Source organism: Chelonia mydas, chromosome 15 (genome assembly GCF_015237465.2).
Source record: "Chelonia mydas isolate rCheMyd1 chromosome 15, rCheMyd1.pri.v2, whole genome shotgun sequence".
NCBI classification, from domain to species: domain Eukaryota; kingdom Metazoa; phylum Chordata; order Testudines; family Cheloniidae; genus Chelonia; species Chelonia mydas.
Window position 1 is genome coordinate 8,696,854 of NC_057856.1, and position 24,918 is coordinate 8,721,771.

General features: G+C 49.3%; 1 protein-coding gene across 2 annotated transcripts in view; it reads right to left on the reverse strand.

Moving 5' to 3' along the window:
* NOS1 (nitric oxide synthase 1) overlaps positions 1-24,918 on the reverse strand; it is a 92,396-nt gene that overhangs the window by 39,992 nt on the left and 27,486 nt on the right. For both annotated transcript variants that reach the window (XM_037878888.2, XM_043529162.1), the window contains 6 exons: positions 14,589-14,718; positions 5,091-5,228; positions 4,055-4,200; positions 3,239-3,401; positions 1,920-2,011; positions 251-392 (listed from right to left, as the gene is read on the reverse strand). In XM_037878888.2, the coding sequence (XP_037734816.1) occupies positions 251-392; positions 1,920-2,011; positions 3,239-3,401; positions 4,055-4,200; positions 5,091-5,228; positions 14,589-14,718 (811 nt within the window). The remainder of the gene's footprint in view (positions 1-250; positions 393-1,919; positions 2,012-3,238; positions 3,402-4,054; positions 4,201-5,090; positions 5,229-14,588; positions 14,719-24,918) is intronic.

A 24,918-nucleotide genomic window follows, 5' to 3' on the forward strand; every position in this document is an offset into this window, starting at 1 on the left:
AAATACAAGTTCACACGGCAATACTAAGGGTCCCTCTAGTGGTACTACAGAGCATCTCATGACCTGTCTTGGGAAAAGCAAAGCAAATCAGAGTGGGTCTCCTAGATGGACTAAAACACTGTAGTAGAATATGCAGCTGTCCCCATCCTATCTGAGCACCTTGGGAGGTCAGCTGTGGTGCACTCCCCTGCTGGACACTGACCTGGGAAGGATGGATTTTTTTCATTTTTTTTTCTTTTGCGCTGCTTACCTCTGTGAGCTCCACGTTGGCTGGGTCCCCCAGAATGGTGCCGTCTGGCTGCTTGTAGCCAGCATAGCGGATGAGCTGGGCATTCCAGACTCGGAAGTCGTGCTTGCCATCCGTCCTCTGGGGGAATATGGTGATAGCAGACCTGAAAGGAACGGATGGGAAGGCGCTGGCATTAGCGATGTGAAAGGCGGCAGCCGGGAGGGCATGTGCTCGTTGCGGAGATTGAGCGGGGTTGCATGGGATGATGGACAGCCCTTGCCAGCATTCCCGCTATGCTTTCTGCCGCGTGGTTTGTGCTTGTGAACATGCCCGAGACCAGATTAACCTCCGTACCTGCCAGGGAAAGAGAAGAGCCCGCCTTCCAACTGATTTTCCAGCTACTACCATTGTGCCTTATGGATGTGGGTGTGCCCCCTGAGATGAACAGTCCCGTCTGCAGACCAGGTACCGAGGTGTGGCAAATAGATAGTGGGGGCAGAGGGAGAGTTCTGTTTCACTGGCAAATTCATCTCCTTCTCAGTGGTTTCCCTTCGCTCTAGTGACCTATGAGCCTATAGCTCAAACAGGCCACCAGAAGATCAGGGGGAGGAGGAGGGGGAGGTCCATCCAGCGGGTGAGGAAAGAGAGAGGAGCAAGAGAAAGCAGGAGAAATACATTGTACGTTTCTCTACAGCCCAGCAACTAGAGACAGAGTGGCCCAGCAGGTAGAGCACAGGACCAGGTGACCTGGGTTCTGTTCCCTTCTCCACCACTGATTTACTCCATAACCTTGGGCAGAGTGACTGAGTCTCTCTCACTGGGACGTGGGGCTACTGATACTTCCCCTCCTTGGTAAATCACAAGCACTAACTGTCATGATTGCTAGGATACTGATCGCTTGGACACTGCGATTCATTCTTAAACACGCGCAGGTTTGATGCAGAATTCAGCATTTGTAGCCCAGGAGGGCCCTGGGGCTACGTTTTACTTCCTGCCCTTAGGTGGAGTGGGTAGAGGGGCAACAAAGAGTTTAATTTATTGCTTCTCTACAGCTGGAAGAAATACTGGCCCAAGGGCGAGCAGGCAAGATGGACAGGAGGGACACTCCTTCCGTCCCCTCAGCAGCTCCTGCCCCCGGCATCCGGACACTCCAACTCGGAACCTGGGACTCTCCAGCGATTCAGTCGCAGGCACATGGTAGCATTCTGCCGGAGGGAAGTGAAGGACGAGCCTGCATGCTGCATTTGTAGCAGTTCACAGGAAGGCTCTTCAGTCTGGCCCGAGTTATTGTAGAACCTGGTACGGCAGCTCACAGCCGGCCAGAGCAGGGAGACAGTCTGTCCTCACGCTTGGGCTGGTGGCTCAGCCCACTTCCACCCCCCAGCTGAGTAGCGAGTCCATGATCTCAGGGAGTATGCCGGTGTGCAAAAGGTGAGGCGGGGCACGTGGAAGGCGCGGTTAGAACTGCAGCAGAAACACGCAGCACAAAGGAGCCTGTGACCCCGAGTCTCCGTCTAATGGCAGGTCAGAGGCTCCCAGGGCATGTGGCCTAGGTCAGGGCCAGGTGATTGGGAGAGAGCACTACTCTCACTCCAAGCCATAAACACAAACGTTAAGTAGATCTAAAAAGTTAACAGCCCCCTCCAATTGAGAGCCAGGGCTCCCTCCTTTGGCCTGGGCGGGGACTCACCTGAGGTTCCCTTTGTTGGTGGCGTATTTGATGTGGTTGCAGATGTAATTGAACATCCCATGAGCTGTGGTGCAGTCTCGGGCATCAAACACCTGCAACAGTTGAAAGGGACGGTCTGCAGAACTCGCTCATTCTTAAAGAAGCCTGCGTCTCCTCCAGAGCAGGCCCAGCTCCCTGGAAAGCCCTGGGGCTGACGCGGTAGAAGAGCTGAGAATCTAGCTAGCTGGATGCAGTGTCTAGCACATACATGCTCCCTGCCACTGGAGTATCTCAGCACCTCGAACCTCGCCCTTTCCACTCTGGGGAGCCAAACTCAAATCCTGGGTGAGCCAGGCTTGACATTTGTTCAGTGCTGTCAGCCTACTGCAGTCCCCAGTGTCATAAAGAGCAACAGACTTGGCCAGCGAACCAAAGCCACCGTCAGCTCTGGCTGTCTCTTCTTAAGGGAGACTCAGGGCCGAAAGATCAGCGATTGAAGCCAGGATTGAGGGGCAGTGGCATGACAGGGGAAGGGGGTGAGTGCTCGGACTGACCTTCCTTTGCAGAGCCGTGCAGGGACGCTTGCAAGCATCTGCCCTCACTGTGCCTGGCTGTAGCCAGTCCTTTCCTTTTCACAGCCAGGTGCTCCCCCAGACATTAATTAAAACAAAAGCAGCAGGAAGCTTCACTTTGTGTGAGAGAGGCTGGGCCTCCTAGCTCCAAACCGTGTTGAGGCCCTGTATGAAATTGCTCATCAGCTTTGGAGTGACGGCTTCATGTGTGTGCCCGCTGGCATCTGGCTTCAGACTGCAGCCACTGCCCAATGTCACTGGAAGAAATGCACTCAGACAACGCCTCCCTCCCAAATCTGAGTCAAAAGTACACCGGGGCTGGGGCTCCATACAACCCTGGCATAGCTTCTTTGACTTCACCAGAGATTTCCCCCCGTGGCCTCCATCCACGGCAAGGCTACAGGTTTGAAAGTAGCATGTGGCAAGTAGAAGCCAGAACATTGCGGAAGATGATAGTGTTACCTCCAAAGTCTGCTTTGCAGTTTCAAATGCAGACACCTCCACCACCATCTATGCAATGCTCCCCCATGAGCACCTTTCCTTCCAAAGCCCTCTCCTCCCAGAGCCTCCAAACAAGCCCCTGCACCTACAGATACCCTGGTGAAAGGATGGCATGTTCCTTACATTTACTGCCCAGAGCCACAAGCATGAGTCACTGTGTCCTTAGCATGCAGAGAAACAGCCGGGTCTCCCTGGATTTACCTTCCATACTCATCAATCCCTCTAAGGGCAATCTGCCAGCTGTAGCCAGAGCACTCTGCTGCTTACCTGTAGCTTGGACCACTGAATCCTGCCTACGCAGCGGGATGCATTGCGCCAGCCATGCTTTGCTCCGTAGATCAGCTCTGTGTCCCGCAGCTGGTAGGTGTCTGTGGTTTCAATCTCCTTGGTCACTTCTTCCAGCCTCTCCATGTGGGCCTTGGAGCCAAACCTGTGAACATGGGGAAAGGGGAAGTGACCAACTCCAATTCGTAGGGCAGCGGAAAGCGCTGGATGCTGTTTGTACACAAGCATGCAGTCTGGTTCCGGTACACGTACACACATGCCAGCTGGAGGTAACTCTGGACCAATCATGATAATTATGGGGTCAACAGTTCCCCTCTGAGCCCCGGGTCAGACTCTGAGATGCCACATTGTAGGATGGAATTCTGTGGAAGGGAATCTCCCTGGCTGCACCTGTGCATGACAATCTCCAGACAGATCAGTATGCCACATGCATGTACACCGGCTTGCGTACCCAGCTAGACATACACACAGAGCACGGATGCAGGCCACTGGAAGCACAAGGTTGTCCAACATAGAGCAGCACCATTATGGACCTATAAATGCACATCTGCAGTCTTGTGCTCTTTGGAGGCTAGCACAGATTTCAAATGGCCTGGCCGTTGGGTGTGCACGCAGCTGGTGCGTGCAGAGCTAGTGATCCGACTATCGGCTAACTCTGGGCACTGCAGTTTGATCACACCACCAAGTCTGAGTTTGCACCCAGCTTTGACAGTAACAAGTCAGAGGTATTTTACTGCACCGCGTAGCTCCCGTTAAAAACCCACCAGCAACACCACCCGGGAGTGCCAGAAGACTTGCCTCTTTATGGAGGAGTAGTATTGATCAATGAAGTCCTTAGCCAAGGGGAGCAGCTGCTCTTTTGTCCTGGTGTCTTCTGGTTTCCGGACATGCTGGGTGGGTGTCATTATTGAGCCCATGCAGATCTGCTCTGTGCACGCACTGGCCTGCAAGGACGGAAGGGCCACATATGAACCATAGATTACTGGATGCACCACTGATTACGCTGACATGGCCAACAGGATGGGCTGCACGAACGCTGGTGAAATGCCAGCTCTGGGTTTGGCACAAGTGGTGATATTTCCAGTGTGGTTGCTTTCACATGTGCACTTTTTTTTGTGGCGGGGGGGAGGGAGAAGGCACTGATCTCAGGCATACGACTGAGGGATGTTCCTCACCCTGTCTGACCTACAACTGTGCCTCGGGCAAGTGAGATTCATAAGAGTCCAACCTAAATCTCTGTTACAGCTCCATGTTCACCCTCTCTCCTGCAAGCTGGTCTCCACACCATCCTTGGAGGAAATAATCGCATTGCATCCTCCTTTCTGCCAGCAGCAGGCAAATGCCTTCTTTTCAATGCTTTATCCAGCCACTGGCAACTGCTGGGAGGTAACAGACACCCACCTCCATACCTTACTTTCCCATCTCCACACCATACCTCCCCCTACTATAGGGATAAGCACCTCTGCAACAATTCCCTGCGGAATCCACAACCGATCAGCCTAGAAGTCTATCCCACAAGCCATTTCATTTACTGCTATTGCCAAGAAAAGAGAACACCGGGATTGAAAGAGGGATAATGCAGGTGGCGTTTCCAATCATCCCCACCCTCATGTTCCACCAGCATTTGAAGGTTCAGAAGAGCTGAGTTGCCTCTCTTTGATTCATTCTAGCCTAGCCCACGACAGAGCAGCTCATTGAAGGCCCCATGGCAGCCCACAAGATGGGCTCACTTATTCAAAGCAACTCTAATTCTTCCAGTTAAATCGGGTTTAGAGACATTGATTTGGTCAACTACACTCAGAAAACATTGGCCAAAACAGTCAGTCCCACTCACCATGGCTGTCTTGAGTTGTAAAGTGTCATGAAGCACTGAGCCAGTCTCCCAGTTCTTGACTTTGGCAAACCGTGGGCATTTAGAAGGGCTTCCATTCACCAAGTTCTTTGTTGGGGACTGTCTGCCAGATGGTGGTGGCTGGAGGAGAGAAAAAATGATGATGTGTCAGACTATTGCTCACTGATTAGTTACAGGAGAAGTGTAGGATGCAACAGCAGGTGGATCTTGGATTAATGGACTTCTTCACCTATGGAGGCCTGGATAACATAAGTGAGACTTGTGTGGTCTTGACCTACACCCTAGTGAATATTGTACACAATAAAATTACTTCCAAGGTCTGCTTTGCAGTTTCAAATGCAGACACCTCCACTTCCATCTATGCAACCCTCCCCCATAGCATCTTTCCTTCCAAAACCCTCCCAGAGCCTTCAAACAAACCCCTGCACCTACAGATACCAAGGTGAAAGGATGGCAAAAAATTTACTCTGGATAGCTGCAAAGTTAACTCTGTTCAGAAGAAGCCAAACCTTGAAAGAGCAAAGAGTCACTGAAATTAATTAATAGATCATTTAGTCCAGTCCCTGTCAATGTCGGATTTTCTCCCGACATTACCTTCACTAGTGGATTATCTGCCATAGTTTTAAATGCACCAAAGCCAGTGCTGGTGGTTTGGCTACTCTGAGGAAGGTTGTCTTAATATCTGACAATAACTCTACGGGAATGAACAGAAAGCAGGCCTCCCCAGTGTCCCTTTTTGCTGGAGAAATGTAAAGCTAAGGACAAGCATCAGGAGGAAGTGAAAGGACTTCTGAATTATGTGTACTTGGACCACTCCCCTCTCGCCCCCACTTCCCAGGTCTCCTTGATATCCTATGTAGGTGTGTGCCAAGCCAGGATCTCGGAGGGAACCTCATTGTGCAAGTACTGACACAGCAATCAACACACTTGGCTTGCAGAGATCCTGTAGGGAAAAATTAGTTCTAGTGAACTTCAGAGGAAGTCTGCTTTGGCAGACAAACTCCATGAAGATGTGAAAAGCTCCACACCAGATTGCTGCTGGAAGGGGAGATATGCCATCTTGGAATTAGATCTTTCAGCAGAGCGCAGTGTCATCACTCGGTATTACTAAGGCCTGGTTGGATGTTCCATGGAGAAAAGATCTGGTCCCAAACTGGGGCATCCTATCCAAATCCACTCAAGTTTGGGGAAAGTTTGGAGCCAGAGCAAAGCTTGGCGTCTCAAGGCAATCTCTGTAAAATAGATCTGAACTGCCTAAACTTTGGGGAAATTTGGATCTGGAGCCAGACATTGAATCTGAACTTTGTGGTTCAGGTCCATCTCTGAGGTTATGTCTACGCTACAAAATTATGTTGACTCAAGTTATGCAAGTCAACATACAGCCACTGCAGTAATTAAATTGCTTTTTTCATGTCCATATTATGTTCCTTGTGTCACTGGTGTACATCGTCATCGGGAGCACATGTATCGATTTAATTGTCAGTGTGGGGCATTGGGGGATGGCTTCTGAAAGCCAGCAGCGGTCAATGTAAGCAACACAGTGTCTGACACTGCATCGACCTCACTAGATCAACCTAAGCACTACGCCTCTTGTGGAGGTAGAGTTATTAAGTCGGCCCAACGGGCAATGACATTTTAGTGTAGAGGCTTACAGAGTTAGGTTGACGTAAGCTGCATCACCTCAACCTAATGCTGTAGTGTAGACCAGGGCTAATTTATACCAAGATTTAAAAAAACAAAACTCTTCTGCATTTTTCCATATTCTTTTTATTATCGATGCAGATATTCATGCTCCTTCTCCATGATCCTGTAGAGACGCTGGAATCCTATGCTCGTGACATCAACACACATCATGAAATGGTTGCGATGGCACAAATTTGGCATTATGACCTCACTGAATGGGGGAAAGAGATCAGCTGTGATGAAGAAAGCCCGTTTTTCAACACGACTAGCTTTGCCGGTGAGCACACACTGGAAGGAAAATGATGGAACCCATACCAACAACACGTCGATTAAATATTTTAATCCGATGTTATTAGAAAGCCCTTTAAAGGATCTAGTCACTTAAGATTCATCTGCGTGTCCGAGATCTAACTTTTCCTCCCTTCCACATTGAAATACAGACAAGGAAACTGCCTTCACTCTTCAGAGGGGGTCACTCACTTGACACATTTGACAGGCCAGATAGCTGTGGAGATAACTGGTGAAGGACCCCCAGCCATCACTTGACCACCACAAGAAAAGGCTTATGTACTAAAACCCACCAGGGAAGGCAAGTCATCAGACATTCGAGCAGCATCCGCTCTTAAAGCTGCAGTAGGAATTAGAATGAGAGCTCCAACTGTCTCCTTGGGCCTCAGCCTGCTTTGCATTTCGTTGCACTATGCAGAATTCTGCTTTCTGTCGCACTGATGAAAATCCAGAGCCAACCTCCCTCTTCTCAGTGGAACAGCTCCAGCAACCGAGAACAGCATTTGCCCTGAATATCCTGCTAGATCACTTTGCTCCATGTGAAAATGTATCTGCTTTACAGAAAGGCGGAAGTGTTTAATGGAGAACAGCAAAGTCAAAGCTTCTTCTCATGCGTCTTGTTTAGGAATGCTCTGAAACCACATTGCGGCAAGTGCAGGAGTAGCCATGTATGACCTGGGTTCCTGAGGCAGGCTAGATAGCAGCAGCCACATGACCATACTGTACTAGTTCGATCCTGGGCGGCGGCGATTTCACAAAAACCTTCGACAAGTTAAGTTTTTAAAAGCGTCTTTGATGCTGGAAAATGGGGATTTTGCTACTCACTCCAATGACAACAGGATCAGGTGCAGCATCTGGTACCTTCCTCCATGTGCATGTGTCGGGGGAGAAAGGTAACACCACCTGATACTACCGTACCATATTCTTTAGTTCTCATGGGCTCTGGAGTCTCTCGCTATCCCTGCTCATGCTCTGTTGGGCGGCATGTGGTCGCCTCAGCTCCTGGAGTCACGTGATTAAATGATGCTCTCTGCTTTCATTGTTTTAAAGTGTGTCTCTAGCCCTCATGGTTGCAGAATACAATTTGAAAATGGGAACCCTAATGGCACAAAACCTGTAGGCAAATCAGAAGAGCCCCAACATTTATCATTTTCAAAATCTTGGATTTTTAAGCCAAGCTCATGGCTTTTGGGGGCCTGACTCAATTTTTGAATGCCTGGGGATGGCCACTCTGTAATCTTCTTTCCTACACACCTGCCTCCTTCAACAAAGCTCAACCATTTGTGGGCCAGCAACACTACCGCATGCCAGCTGAATTCACTGGAGCTGCACCACTGAAATGCACTGAGATGCGAATTTGGCCTTTTATTTCTCTGGGGATGAATTTCCCATGAAATCCATGGGATTCATAACACTTTAATTAAAATTGACACTTGAAACCTCCCAGAATTAAGGTTTCTCTCCACCCCCACCAGACATAACACATTGCAGCAAACGAGCAAACACCTTATGCATTACTGAGACATTCATGTTTCCTGACTGCGGAAAGCAGATCTTTAACCAGATCCATGGAGCTAAAGTACCCACATGTTCCCAGAGCATTATAAAGGCAGTCGTACAAATGCTCCAAACTTTAGCAGTGGCCCCAACTAAAAACCTGCTGCCAAGCACGAGTGAACTTCGGGTTATTTGAAATTTGGATCCAGCTGTTCAAGCTTGAGCCCACCTTAGATACTCTGTTGTGCTTGATGTTTTCCCTTGGGGCATTCTGTGAGGTTAGTGAAGGACTTGAAGGAGTGTGTGAGTGCGTTAGATGCAGTGGGGAAGCATATGTGAAAAGACAGCGGCAGTGATTCATTATGCCACGCTAAACAGGGAAGGATGTGTCCTCTAACGGCTTGGGAGAAAGCACCCAAGAGAGGCTCTATCGCTTGGATTGGCAATTGTGTGCAGTGCGATGGGAAAGAAACTGATGACCAGCAGAAAAATGCAAAGTGCTTTTTGCCTCTCCACTCAGCCTCATTGGTTTGCATGCTTGAAACCAAACATTATCCGGGGTTCTGTCAGGGGGGTGATATTAGCACCTTTTATGTTTTAATTAGGTAGCACTGATATTAGCCACTCAGGTGTGGGACAAATGGAGAGATTAATGTAGCAGTCAGGGGCGCACATGCATTATGCAAAGGACTTTTTACAACAGAGCATGTTATCGTAAGTACTAAGTGTGCAGATTAGTGATCCTTCTGCGGTTATTACATATGTATGTGCGAATGCAATCCAGCCCCCCGAGTGTTTGGTGTGCTCGGGCGTGTGGAAAAAACAGGGGAGTTTATCCCTTTGTGCTGGCACAAAGGGGCCGGACTGCAGGTATAGGTACCCCACGGCCAGGGAATACCCCCGACACAAGGGGGCCTCTACTGCAGCGGCTGCCTTTCCCCTCTTCACTCTACAGATGGCCTAGTGCAAAAGGTATTTCAGAGTGGGCCAAGGAGCGGTGGTTCTAGGGCAGAGCCAGGCCTAAGAAGGGAGGGGGGTCTGGCTGGACTGGTCTTACTCCTTGGCAAGCAGGGTTTTAGGGACCACTGTGGCACAACTTCAGGGAGCCCGGAGAGCTGGGTCAGGGGCTGAACTTCCCCCCAGTTCTGGAATCAGAGATGTGCAAGTTGGGTCCTTTCTGTCCTGCACAGACCCTAGGTACCTGCCACCATTAGCATCAGTGAGTGGAGAATTGAGACTTGGGGGCACCTCATACCCACTTTGCACTAACCTAGCAAGGACATAAATGACGGGGCATGATGGAGGTGAATCAGGCCCAATATTTTGTCTCGCCAAGCAGCTGGCTGCAGCTGAAGATTGCTTCTATGTACAACCAGCTTAAAAATCAGTTAATTCTTTCAGAGACTCTTTTTATGAATAATGATTTGTTTTACACTGTTCTAGGGGCCTATAGCCCTTGGAAGCTTGAAACCAACATTCTTCTCTTTATCATACAAACAGACAGACCCCCCCCCCCCCAACCTCTTGTTATTGTAGGGTTCCTCACAAGAGCTAGTATTGACTAAAGACAAGTGCACCGAGGACCCAGCCCAGTGAAGTCAGGGGGCATCTTTCCACTGACTTTAGTGGGCCTTGGACTGGGCTCTGACACCTTTGATCTGGGAATGGCACAGGGAAGGAATTGCATGAGTTTGCACAAAGGTCAGAAGTGAGAGTTGCTTCCAATCAGCTTCGACACTGTGCCATATGGGTATTTTGATGAGCGTTCACTCTCCTGGTGAGCTATTCAATCAAATCAAGCTTTGAAAAAAGATTGGTGCAAACTTCCCATCACTTGCATTGGCCGAACGAGGGCCCAGTGTTGCCAGCGCTATCAAGCGTGGTGCTGATTCACAGCCCTTCCCACTGAGTTCTTCAGGGGGAGGGATAGCTCAGTGGTTTGAGCTTTGGCCTGCTAAATCCAGGGTTGTGAGTTCAATCCTTGAGGGGGCCATTTAGGGTTATGGGGCAAAAATTGGGGATTGGTCCTACTTTGAGCAGGGGGTTGGACTAGATGACCTCCTGAGGTCCCTCCCAACCCTGATATTCTATGATTCAATGGAATTGCCCATGGCAGCAAGCACTGTGTTCACAGCACTGGGCCCCAAGAGACCACTCAGTCCAAGCACTTGGCTCGGCCCCACATAACACTGACCATCTAAATGAACGCCTGACCCTTGGTAAGCCCCAGAGAAGCTTCAGTATCTGGGAGGAAACAGACATGGCTGTGAGGAAGACTTTGAGTGCAGACTGCAGTCAGGGTCAGCACCAGGGATGTGCTTAACAAGCAGTCATGTGGCTGTGTCATGGGGTGATCCTCCATGAGTCTCTGTCACCTTAGACACAGACCACTCTCACGCCAGGTCACCGTCACTCCAAGTGACTCCAGGTCACCGTCACCACCACCGTGTTTATTGTAGCGTTCTAGCAGACTGTAGTACGGATACACAGGTCCCAGTCAGCTCCCCCTCCCTGTGGGGAGAGGGGGGGCAGTACTAGCCGCAGCCAGCTTTGCTCTCCTTCAGGTTCTCCATCCCCCTTTCCAGGGCTTCCTTCCTCTCCATTTATCTGCTCCCAGTTGCTTCCCCCTCTAATTAGCCCTCCACATGTTAATGTATCCTCTTTTAGGTCCCAATTAACCTACATTGGTGGGGAGTTGAGCGGCAGGGTGCTGAGTCAGCTCCTGTCACAGGCTGTAAGGTCCACCTTCAGATGCAACCCCTCCCGGCCCTGAACCCACACAGACCAGCCTTGAATGGCACAGCAGAAGTTCTCAGGCTGGCTGTCGCAGGGGGGCAGGGAAGGGAGGGAGAGGAGATGTGGAAGCGGTAAGCGTATGGAGAGACCAAAAGTGCGAGTGGAGGAGGATGTATAACGATAGGGATAAGAAGGATAAAAGGGAAGCCTGCACATCGAGTGGAAAAAAAATGAGTTTAATAGCAGCTTAAGACTGGGGATTGTAGCAGCACTAACATGGAGAGAAATTAAGCTCTGAACACAGAAGGTTACAAAGTGCTGATAGTCACAGACCCATGCAAGGAGCTCAGCAAAGAAACAGAGAGACGGCGCTTACAGGCACAGGGGAAAGGAGCAAAGCAGTAACCTGAGCTTGGCTGGGAGAGGAATCACAGCACCTACCGACGACTAAACGGAAAGGGTGAGGTTTAAACAGGGAGGTCACGCCGGCGACCGAGTGAGGTGTGTCGTGGTTCTTGGACTCACCTCCTTGTGCCTAAATATTACAGCACATAGGGAAAGATCAGCTACGCTGTTATGAGAACCAGATCATCTGCAATACGGGGCTGCATTTGGGTGAGATAAGGACAGATTTTCAGACTTTACTCTGAACTGTCTGGCTTTCCTCACTCTAAACCAGCCACTGAACCTCGGGGAAGAGCTGTATTTCCTGTGTGCACGCCCCCCTAGATTGTGCGCTGGGGTGTTTCTTGTATTAATAAATATTTAAAAGCCCTTACAGTCTATTTTTAAAAATCTTTATTTTGGGACTCGACGGGGGATCTTGCCCTTAGAAAGATCATAACTGATGTGGCCGAGCTAAAAACCAACCCGTGATCATGCGATTTTGGCAGGTGTCACCCATCCTGGATAGGTTTAAACTCCAGAAACAGGTTGAGATGTTTAGAAAGGTCTCCTGGGGCCCCTTATTTCCTGGAGGCACAAGGAAATACCACACTTCTAAATCATTGTCCCCCACGATGCCTGCCTGCACTGCCTCACTTCACGAAGTGCGCCCGAGGGCTCAGTGGAGAGTTAAGCTCTCCACAGAGGTACCAAGCACCCCTGCATCTTAGTCACTTCAGTGGGAGTTAAGGGCACTTGTCACTGGTGGAAGATGCTCGGCACCTTTCAGGGTCAGGTTCTCAATGAGCAGGGAGTGCCCCAAGCGATGGAGACCCTGTGTTGTACGGACAGAGCAGCACAGAACAAGGCTATTTTAGAAAGACTTATCCAGTAGTTCGAGCACAGGACTAGGAGTCCAGACCTCTGAGTTACGTCCCTAACTCTGCTGCAGAATCCCCACGTGACAATAGCAAGTCGCGCCCCCTCCCAGGGCTGGATAATGGCTCGGTGGAAGGACCGTGCCGATCGCAGCTTCTCCTGTACTGTGAATGTTTTGGAGCAGGCACAATGTCACCCTGCTTGTTAGTACAGCACCTAACACAGTTTGGCCCTGATCCTGATCAGCACAGCAGGGCCCTGATCCGGACTGGCACTACTGGAATATAAATAATGGATATAAAAGATTAATAAGACTTGGGCTGGCGAGAGTGGTCTAACGCCAGCCCAGAGGGCAGGAGCCAATCAATATAGGTAGGAAAGAAAGATGGCCTTATGTGCACGCCATCAAAAAGTGCTTGCCGTGCAGATGGTTCCTGGCCGGGAAGTGGGGGAGGAGGTCAGGCCCTTGGTTTCAGGAAGTGACTGAGCTGAGCAGGGGCAATGCTGGGTTTCCTGGACTTCTTCATTTGAACGTTCATCTGTTTTTCCCTTTGGAAAGTGTTCTTTGCCGCATGGCCGACCGAGAATTACAGCTGCGGGAACCTCGGGAATGAGATGGTCTGAGCACAGGGCTGGGTGCCAGGAACTGCCAAGTTCTAGCCCTGCCTCTGACCCTGGTCCCATCTGAGAACTGCATATGGCCCAATAAGTCCAGAAGCCAAATTCCACACCACAGAATTCATAGAATATCAGGGTTGGAAGGGACCCTCAGGAGGTCATCTAGTCCAACCCCCTGCTCAAAGCAGGACCAATCCCCAGTTTTTGCCCTGGATCCCTAAATGGCAAGGTGGTGTGAGAAGCAATGAATGGTTGCAAAGTGCTAGGAGATGAAAAGCACGTTTTGAGCATTGGCCTGCTAAACTGAGGGTTGTGAGTTCAATCCTTGAGGGGGCCATTTAGGGATCTGGGGCTATATTTATTTATTTATTTATTTATCTATATATATTTTGGGGAGGAGGGATAGCTCAGTGGTTTGAGCATTGGCCTGCTAAACCCAGGGTTGTGAGTTCAATCCTTGAGGGGGCCATTTAGGGATCTGGGGCAAAAATTGGCGATTGGTCCTGCTTTGAGCAGGGCGTTGAACTAGATGACTTCCTGAGATCCCTTCCAACCCTGATATTCTATGAAATACTATCTGAAGTGCTACATCAAATTATATGAATGCAACGAGAAACAGGCTTCACCCCACTAAGGGCTTTGCTGACAAGATGCCTGTTGTTAAGAACATGCCATCCCATTCGGCTCTTTTCTTGTCCCGCTCTGGACACTGATTGGAGCAATGGGGAATCCTCAGCTCTGCTGAGGACTGGCCTGGACACAGCTCTTCTGCCACTTATGCTCTACACACCGAGGAGAACGTTCGACAGCGACTCCTACCCAGTGCAAGCTGCAGCCCTACCGTCAGCAATGGGATCCCATCAGCTACATGGCTTCTGGACTGAACGGGCCTGACTTAGCTCGCAGCTGCACAAGTGCAATCCCATTGCACCAAATGGGGTTGCTCTGGAGTAACCGGGCCACACCGTCGAGATTGGGCCTGTGCGGTCACTTGCTCAGAGAAGGGCTTGAGCATTGCCCCTTGGGGCACGGAAAATGCTGCTCCTATGGGGACCCGACCCAAGGAGCGATTCAGGCTTCAGTGACCTCCTCCTATGCTCCCTTATACCCAGGAGCCAGACCGCGTGTGACTGTGGCTTTACGAGAAAGGAGACTTGCATTGGCTGCTGTCAGCTGAGGTATAAAAGCCCACTGCTCTCAGGGCACGCCCCACGCCCCACCCTGCTGAGCTCCTCGTCTCCCATGGAAATCCATGGCCTTTGAGGGAGCAGGATCAGCCCCTGCATGTGCTCCCTTCCCACATGGAGCAGCCATTACAAGCGGATTGCAGCCAGACTTATGCTTCTACACCGGCTCCCATCCCCCCCAATCACCCCACAAGACACAGGCACCTACCTGCTCCTTTTCCAAGTAGGGGTTGTTCAGGACGATGGGCGTGTCACTCTTCCCCCACAGGTCATTGAAAACTCTGTCGTTTTCCATCCCGGCTGGCGCGGGTTTCTGGGACTTGTCCACTTCCCTGAAACTGAGGGAGGGGAATATTAGTCATTTAGTTCCCCAAGCCACATGCAGCTTGTTCCCCGTCAGAGCCCTCAGACTGCTCAGCCTTAGAGCAAAACTTCCCTGCCTACCGCGTGGGGAACGAACTGGAGCCGGGGTGCACCCAGCAGGCAACCATTGCTACCCTCTGCCAATTGCTGAGCTACAGGGCTGGCTCTGGGCAGCTTCCCGCAGGATTGAAAACTTGCAAGAGTTTGAAGGGGCGGGGTTGAGGGGAGGAATTGAAAACTCCCCACACTGGCAAAGGATCACCCTGTGTTAGCGTGACAACAAACAATGGGAGTTTTGCCAGGTAAAAAATCCAATTCCTAAAATTGGCAGGAAGCTGAAGTCCTCACTAGGCCAAGGTAGTGAAGTGATAATCATCCAGTTTACACCTTTGCACTCCCGGGAAGGCGTATTCCTAACCCTATTCGCTACGCCGAGTGCTACCACTCCCAACCCCAGCCACCGTGAGAACCAATAAAGAGTGGAGAACCTTTAGCCAGACCTCATTTTAAGTTATATTTACAATGCTCTCTGCCCCATGCTGTCCAATGGAAAAAGAACAAAGAGCATAATCAAAGTGCTCTTAATACACAAATGCATCAAAACAAATTAGGGGCCCTAGTTTATAAACAGGATTGGAAGGAAAGGGGATATAATATCGGGCTGATGGCGGTTATTCTAAAATAGCTTTGTTGGAGCGGGGGGAACTTGTTGCTTAAGTGGAACATAAGTGGGAAGCAACAAACTGACATGGCTCTCAGGGAGGTGAGCTTGATGAGCCTGATCTTGCAAATACTTGTGCATGTAAGTAACTTTACACAGTGAATTCCACTGAAGTGAGACTGCTCACACGTGTAAAATTACTCGTGTTTCCAGGACTGGAGGATTAATGTGCTAAGAGACAAGTACTGCAAGAAAAAGAACATTGCAATTGTTACCTGTGCTGGATCAGACTTAATTTAAGAGTGACACAAAGAAATACTGGTTTTGTTTAAAAAAAAAAAAAAAAAAAAGAAAAGAAACAAAAAAAACCCACAATGCAGAACTGACTTGTGGAACTTGCCACCACAAGAGATCATTGAGGATAATTATTTAGTAGGCTCCAATAAGGTGTCTAAGCACTACTGCAATATGAATACTAAAACAAAGATAATGAGGAATTAGATAGTTATATGAGTTATAAGAATATAATCCAGTCAAACCAGCTAGGATAAAAATGTGCAAATGACATCAGCTCTCATGATTTAGGACAGAACCCAGCTGTTTACAGCCCAGGGTTGGGAAGACATTTCTTCCGTAAGAATGCTATTATTTAGTTGCCCACTGTTGCGGTTTTATAAACAACTGGACTATTGTTCTAATCCACTCTGGCAATTCCTTTCTTTCTCCATAGGACTGATCTGTATTCCCCTGACAACATCGAGCACTGAAAAACTATTCCTGTTGCAATTCTGGGGCCTCATCCAAAGCCTACTGCAGTCAGCGAGAGCCTTCCCATTGACTTTAGTGGGCTTGGGATCCGGCCCCTCATTAGGAATGTGGCACTCAAAATGTAATGTGAATAGGTGCCCTGATCACGAAGCCACTTGCAGCTTAAAAAGAAGGGAAATGCCCCGAGCAAATTAACTTTCAGGAGGTTTTCCCCATGCATGTGGCTTTTGGTATACAGGAGGTAAAGCAGCTTTCAGTTTAATTCTTTGTCTTCCAACTGCTCCAGAAGTTCCTAGTTCATTTATGGAATGAAGTTGAGCGCTCCAGCAGCCAAGATGTTACACCACATCCCGGGGCTATTTTCTAAACACCGGCTAGCCTTTGGGTAAAAGCCTCACCTTTATATTTCCAACAGAATTCAAGCCCAACATGGGGTTGGATTTTTAATTGAAATTCCCATCTGTCATCTCTTCAAGGACGGAATTGTTCTTTTGCTAACTTGGCTTTTACGCACATGTGAAAGGGTTTTGATCAGATAAAATAACCTCACCCCCCATTAGTCTGCTCCGTTCAAAGTCAAAGACCAGTGTAAAAGAATGCGTACGTGCTACATGCAGAACACCGCGTGCACCAAACCCACTGGGAACATTCTGCTTTGGGCTGTTGCCGCGCCTGCCGGCCAGGCTGGGGCCCCACTCCTGAGGCAGTTTACACCTATTGGGCCATGCCACAAACCCCTCTGGGGCTGTACAGAAGAGCTGGCATCGCAGGAAGAGAATACAACAACTCTTCAGAGCAGGGACTGAGCTTTGGTAGTTATATGGCCCCCCCATTACTGTAATAGCCAAACACCCTTCTGGGCGTTAGTGTATTTACCTTCACAATACCCCCGTGAGGCAGGGCAAGGCTGTTATCCCATTGTAAAGATGGGAAACTGAGGCACAGAGAGGCTAAGTGACTCACCCAAGGTCACACAGGAAGTCAAGCTGAGCCAGGAATTGAACCCAGATGATCTTTTGAGTCCCAGGCTAGTGCCCCTAACCACTGGACCATACTTCCTTTTATTCTCTGTTTGTTAGCACAATCAAGCCCTATTAGTCTTACTGATGCCTCCAAGGCTATTATTATTATTTATTTGTATGCATGTCGCACCAAGACCCCACAGAGGTTTTTGGGGGACCTAGGGCAAAATCTGAAACTGAGGGCTCCCCCCCTTCCAAAATTACTACCATGGTAATAAAGGATTTCAAAAAGAATACTCCCCACTGAAATCAAGAAACCAAGGGTGCAAAACCAATTAGAGGGGAGGCCTGGGGAAAGCAGGGCACCGGGGAGTAAGCGCGCCCTGTATTCACTCTGCAGTCGCGCCTCCTGTCCTTGCAGGGCTGGGCACTGCAACCTGGTGCCTGGGATCGCAGCGCAACTCAGGTTTGGCCAGACTGCCCTTCCCTCAAATTCAACTCGGGGGCCCTTTCAAATGGGGGACCTGGGGCAAACTGCTCCTTTTGTCCTCCATCCCTTGCTGGGCAACCCGGGGTTGCACCAATGAGGTCCCAACCGGAACTGGGACCCCATTGAACTAGGTACTGTAAGGACACCTAGGCCAGGTCTACGCTACATACTTAATTGGGTAGAACTACATTGCTCAGGGGTGTGGGAGGGGAAACAGAGGCACAGGAAAGTCAAGAAACTTGCCTAAGGGCACACAGCAGGTCAGCTGCAGAGCAGTGGATACTACCCAGGGCTGGAAAGCTGCCCCACTGAAGTCAAGGGGAGTTTTGCCATTGACTTCTCTGGTACCAGATCTTCTGAGTCCCAGTCCATTCACCTATTCGGTCTACTGGGTTTGCTTGGCAGTAGGAGTTCTCGAACTTCCCTTGCAATGACAAGAGAGAGAACTGACTGCTCTGATTCCTGGCAGCTCATTTGGATGAGCCAATAAGAGCTTGGAAGTCTAATGTTTTGCACCGATGCCGTAAGCAACACCTAGTGCAGAAAGCAGAAGGGTAGGATGCTGTTGGGAACAGGCAGAATGCAGCCAAAACCCTCTGTGAGCTCTCTGTGCATGAGAAGGAGAGAGAGTGTGTGTTCTTCTCGGTTATGCAAGAGAAATAGGTTTCTTTTCCCACCTCACTTTGCCCTGGGGCATTGCCATCAGCTTTCCTCTGGCCGAATCACCCACCACCATCAATAATATGGGCCACCGGGAAGTTGGTAACTGACTCTCCTTCACTCTCTCTCTGGGTCTTCCACATTCTCAGGTGGCATTTCCGGCTGCGGGGAATATTTCCAGCTGAGAAGGAGCTGCCACCCTCTGCTCCAGTCACAACCAGCCATGCCAGGTAGCGGCTTATGGTCTGCAGTGCTGAAGAACCGACTCCCCAGTCTTTCCTCTCCATTACCTGGGGTCAGACCAATGTCAGAGGCCAGAAGTAACAACGTGCTTTTCTACACAATCAGGCCAAAGGATCTCAAAGCATTTTACACACCAGCAGAAAGAGGCGATCCCATGCTGCCCAGAGCAATGAAATGCAACCGCCCGTGGGGCTGAGGAATTTTGCTAAGATTTTTGATTCACAAATAAGTAACTGCAGTGGCTGCGTTTAGAAGTTTGTGAGCCATATCTTTGTATTTAATAAGAGTTTGTTAAAGGTACTGAATAGATTCTGAACATGCCCTTCACTAGATGGTGTTAGAGGAGTACAGACATCGGGCCAAACCCTAAAGCCTTTACTGACACAAAACTCCATTTGTCATCGGTCGGGGTTTGGCCAGGTTCAGAAACCGCATCATAGAATGTTCTCCCCAGCTGGGTTTCCAATGCACAAAGAGCAACCAGAAGATCTGGTCAGCATGAAGTGTCTTATTATAGATTAAGCAAGTCAGCAAACAAGAAAGGACAAAAAGTAAGATCTCCATGAAAGAGCTAAGAGAGAGCGAGAGAGAGTCCCCTCTGTAGAGAGAAGAGTCCTTGGAGACTCAAAGGGGCAGAACAAACAAAACAAAAGAGAGAAACAGTCATATCACTGCAACACTGCATCAGTCAAGGAATTCTCCTCGGGTATCAGTCAAGGTCTTTTTCCCTGTGGGGACATCCAATAAATATATGCTCAGTCCTGCTGGAACATGAGTTGCAGGGTATGGTGATCTTGTGGCTTCCTGTCAGCATCTCTGTGGCTAGGCAGCAGTTCTGCGGAAAAGGACCTAGGGGTTACAGTGGACGAGAAGCTGGATATGAGTCAGCAGTGTGCCCTTGTTGCCAAGAAGGCCAATGGCATTTTGGGATGTATAAGTAGGGGCATAGCGAGCAGATCGAGGGACGTGATCGTTCCCCTCTATTCGACATTGGTGAGGCCTCATCTGGAGTACTGTGTTCAGTTTTGGGCCCCACACTACAAGAAGGACGTGGATAAATTGAAGAGAGTCCAGCGAAGGGCAACAAAAATAATTAGGGGTCTGGAACACATGACTTATGAGGAGAGGCTGAGGGAACTGGGATTGTTTAGTTTGCAGAAGAGAAGAATGAGGGGGGATCTGATAGCTGCTTTCAACTACCTGAGAGGTGGTTCCAGAGAGGATGGTTCTAGACTATTCTCAGTGGTAGAAGAGGACAGGACAAGGAGTAATGGTCTCAAGTTGCAGTGGGGGAGGTTTAGGTTGGATATTAGGAAAAACTTTTTCACTAGGAGGGTGGTGAAACACTGGAATGCGTTACCTAGGGAGGTGGTAGAATCTCCTTCCTTGGAAGTTTTTAAGGTCAGGCTTGACAAAGCCTTGGCTGGGATGATTTGATTGGGAATTGGTCCTGCTTTGAGCAGGGGGTTGGACTAGATGACCTCCTGAGGTCCCTTCCAACCCTGATATTCTATGATTCTATGATTCTATGATCTCCACCTGCCTTAAACTTGGGTTAGGGTTGCTACACTACATTCTATTTACATTCCTGTGATGGGTATGTTCCATATCATTACTGGTGCCTGGTGACTTACTGGCTGTACATTCTCCTCTCCGCAGCCCAGTCATCAGACCGCGAGCAGAACAAACGCTAGCTGCCACAAACAGGAGCAGCTGGCTGCTCTTCTCTTTAAAGACAATGGTTCAACATACCCAAAGTTTCCACCTTTGGTTACCCTCTTCACTCCCCCTAGGATCCTAAGAGTTCTATATGCTCAGGGGACGTATTCCTGTGTTGTTTCCCGGGGAACCGAGACCTTGCATATTCTCAAGTGTCCCTTATTTTTGGTCATTGAATCATCATGAGCTGTACCAGCCCCAGGGCTAAAGCCTGGACTCAATTAAGTAAAGAAGAGCTTTGCCATGGACCTCAGTAGGAGCAGCCATAGTTTCCTGGGAGGTAAATCGAGCCCCTCGCTCAGCCACATGACACTACATCAGGGTGCGCTCCAATTTTTCCCTCCCTGGCAATTTAATGATGCTGCTATGAAGTATTTTATAGCGAGTTTTATCATTTGAAAGGACTCTTCTAACAGGATCTAATTAATGGGGGAAACGGAGGCACCAAGAGGTCAAATGATTTGTCCAAAGCCACTTGGTGAATCAACAGCAGAGTCTGGAATAGAACCCAGGTGTCCTGATGACTCACCCATATCAATAGAGCACATGACCTCCCAGCTTGCAGGAGGCTGCACAGAGTACCTTAAACACATCAGACAGCACACTGAAGTCATTCCCGTCTTTGACACAGAGCTGCAGCTGGATAGACCCCCGCATGCAACGCTCCCTTCTTGGGCACAGCAGCCTGGCTGCAATGCTGCCTGCTGGCAGAACATCTGCCCTAAAGAGGACAACCCACACTGTAGAATGTAGCAAGCCATGTGGACCCACGCACAGGATTTTGGATACCCCTGCTCCAGTGGGTTTCTCAACTATTAAGCAGGTTGGACATTTGAATAGATGGAATTCAAGGCACAAAAACAAATGTAACCGCTCAGGGAAAAAACACTACAGCATCTTGTAAGACTAGTCCTAAGCAGTCTGCCTTTTTAGGGCTGGTCAGTGAAACGTCAACAGAACCCTACTCGGTCAGATTGTGTGGTTCCATCAAAATCAAAACACTTTACGAACGAGGGTAATTCAGACTGGCATTTAGTTTTAGAGGAAAAGCCATTCTGACAACCTCAAAACGTCCCGTTTCAACACTTCCAGAAAGAAGTGTTTCCCTTTTTTGTTTGTAATTTTTTTAAAAAAAAATGTGTTTATAATATTATGTATATCATAGTAGAAAATGAAAAAGTCAGAATCTGAATGTTTTGATGGCCCCCAAATGAATTTTTTCCCCCCAGAATTTTCCTTCATGAAGAATTTTTAAAATGTTGCATGTCATTCAGGTACAGAATGAAGCCAGATTTCTCAATCCTTTGTAAAACAACTTCCGTCCTCCACACCAGTCTACCTCTTACTATGGTGTTACTCTTCTTTAGGCCTTTACTGCCTAAAACTACCATCTTTCTATCTAACTATGGGTGACTGGATGGCATCTAATAACTGAGGCATCTTCCCAGGTGAATACAGACCAAGGAAGCTTAGGACGCAATTTAGTCACCTCCTGCCAGGTGCAGTCTTAGTGACTTCTTGGATCGCTTACGTAACCCACACACCTCCTGGGTGTGGTGTTCTGTCCCGTCTAGTGGCACCAAGACCACTTAGAACCCGGGGGGCCAATCTGAGCCTGAGAAGGAGCCAGAATTTACCAATGTACATTGCCAAAGAGCCACAGTAATTCGTCAGCAGCCTCCCCATCAGCTCCCTGCGCCTCCTGCCCACCTGCAGCCCCGCCAACCAGCGCCTCCCCATTCCTACCCGCACCTCCTGATCAGCTGTTTCGTGGCTTGCAGGAGGCTGGGAGGGGGAGGAGCAAGGGCATAGCAGGCACAGGGGAAGAGGTGGAGTGGAGGCAGAGCCAGGGGTTGAGCAGTGAGCATCCCCCGGCACATTGGAAAGTTGGCACCTGTAGCTCCAGCCCCGGAGCCGGTGCCTAGACAAGGAGCCGCATATTAACTTCTGAAGAGCCGCGTGTGGCTCTGGAGCCAGGTTGGCCACCCCTGACTCAGAGAGAGCTCAATGAGTCTGCTCTACAGCCCTAGCTAAAGGCCATGTGGCTTTTAGCTCATGCAATAGAGGCTTCAGAGGTCCCAGGTTCAATCCCGCTCGCTGACGATCAGGGTCTGTTGGTGTCAAAACCCCGAGGTCCTTACTCACTTTTTACTCAGGAAAAACATTCACTGATTTCAGAGGGAGACCGTCTTGAGTAAGACCCTCATTACTTGACCCATTATTAATGAACTCCACATTTGCGCCATTCCTTTCCTTCTAACGAATCTCCAAAGCTCCGCAAAAGGGAACTGGCTTCATCCTGAAATGCCACCGTCTCTGGACTACGGAGCAACTGTCGCTTAACAACATGTGCAACAAGAAAAGGAGTACTTGTGGCATTCCTTCTCGTGTTGCGGATACAGACTAACAGGGCGGCTACTCTGAAACACGTGCAATGTTACACAATGGTTCAGGGAGAGAACAACATGGCACCCGGTTACAAAGGCGGGAGGGAATTAGGTAGGCAGAACACAATTACTAATGCTAGACTCTAGCTGAGACTAACACCTTCATTCTGAGACTAAGTGCCGCCGGACCGTTAGTGACCGCGAGCGGTCGGCACCTCAGCTTTAGCTCTTGTCCAGAAGATGGCCTCTTCAACCTCACAGTGCCCCCTTAACGCCACATGGAGGCATATGTTCAGTACCGACCTCGGACGAAAGAGCAACCATCAGCACCTGCAATAATTGGGATTCACCTGGAGATCTCCCATTCCCACTCTGACTAGGACCAACTGGAGATCTGAAGAGGTCACAGCCCAAGGTGTCACAGCTGCACTTAACCACTGTCTAATTCTTCTAAGGGTTACTCGTTTTATAGGCATTTCAATGGGGTCTGCCACTACAGAATCTGTCCAGTCTCCCTGGGTTTTCTGTGCCTGTCCCTCTCTCCATGTGATCAGGCCTCCCCAGTGCACCAGCTCTGTTTTAGACTGAGCAGAGAGCACAGGACATGAGTTGACCATCTTCAGCCCAATGTAGTGGTGGGTAGGGACCGGGGTGACTGTCCCACATCTCTCTCGAGGGTGAAACCACTCTTTGACCCACAGAGCTGCTCTCTGCCAGTTTCCCTGCAGAGTTTCTGCTCTTCTATGTCGGTCTAAAACCTCTAGCACGACCGCGCCCCAGGATTTCACCCCCAATGCAGTGAATTATGCCACTGCCCTTTTCGTTTTTACAGGACTTCATGCTCCCTCTCAGCCTTATACTAGCCTCCGAGTGAAGCCTGTGCCAGAGTTTCTCTCTGGAGACCCACTTTAAAGTGACCCAAGGATGCTAGTGTGCTCCTTGAGGTGTAGTTAAACACTAACTTCTTCAGGGCCACTAATTCTTGCTGGTTCTTGGGATAGCTGCTTAGGACAGATTCCACTGAGGAGCCAGGATTGGAGCACCCTCAGCTCCCACTGACTTCAATGAGAGTTGAGGGTTCTTAGTACCTTGTTGTAGGTGGGGCTCAGCACCCTCGGGAATAAAGTGGGAGACAGCTCTCTCTACTCTTTAGCCTCTCTTCAGAAGCTGGAGAGTTGAAGCCATTCACCTTCCCTCACCATGATTCTGCATGAAACCTACTGATTCAGCATTTAAAAGAAAACATGGGCATTTTATCATGGAGTTTATTGGAGCTGGTTGGACTTTTTTTTTTTTTTTTTTTTTGCAGAAAGTTAGGTACTCCAGCTAGTGAGCCCAGCCAGAGAGGAGAACAGAGGCATGAGACAGCCAAACCGTAACTCCCAGGAGGCACCAGGGAGTGGCATTTCCAGGTAGAAATATTTTTTTTGGTTTCAGGTTCGTGTTTTGTCAAAAAGTGGACGTTTACCACAGACAGCTGATACTGGTCTCAAAAGTTTCAAAGCCACCATTTTCCTTAAACAATTTTTATAGAAAATTTTCCACTTCCTTTCGATACTGTTACAAGGACAAGGCTCCTTTCAGCTGCATGGCTTTCAGTGTCTTTTGTCTCTTCCCCCTCCCCTACCCTGCTCCCAACCCTTGCAAGCTTTCAAACTTAGACTAATTCACCAGCCAACTCCCTGGATTCACCCTGGCTTATTGCCATCCTAGCATGGCAAACCATTCATTGGGTTTATCCTCAGGTGCGGTCTCCTCTACAATCAGCCTTCCCTTCCTCTTCAGCAATATCACCGTGAGTCTTTGTGGCATCACAGACCATTCCACAGAAGTTGTTGCAATGTCACAGTCGTGAACAAAGGAGGGACGTAGAGAGAGACTGATGTCTAGCAGGCCAAGTAGGCGTATAGGGGTCAAGATTCCTGGGATCCACTGCTCCTGATTCTGCCACTGACTTTCTCTGTGATGCCGGTGACTCCCTTAGGTCAACAGGTTTCCAAAAGCGACTGCTGGTTTTGCATTTTTCTGTTTCTGAGTGCGCAACCTGAGACACCCACAACTTTGTTTTCAGAGGAGTGGAGTCCTTGCAGACCCCACGAACTACAGCTGGAATTTAGGATGCTCAGGACCTCTGAAAATCAGGCCTGCTGGTATTTCAAGCCATGGACCCAAATACTGGGATTGCCAAAATCAGTGACCCGCTTCTGAAAACATTGGCCTTCACTGCTCTGTGCCTCAGTTTCCCCAGCTGTAAATTAACAATCACCACCTCACAAGGGGCCTGG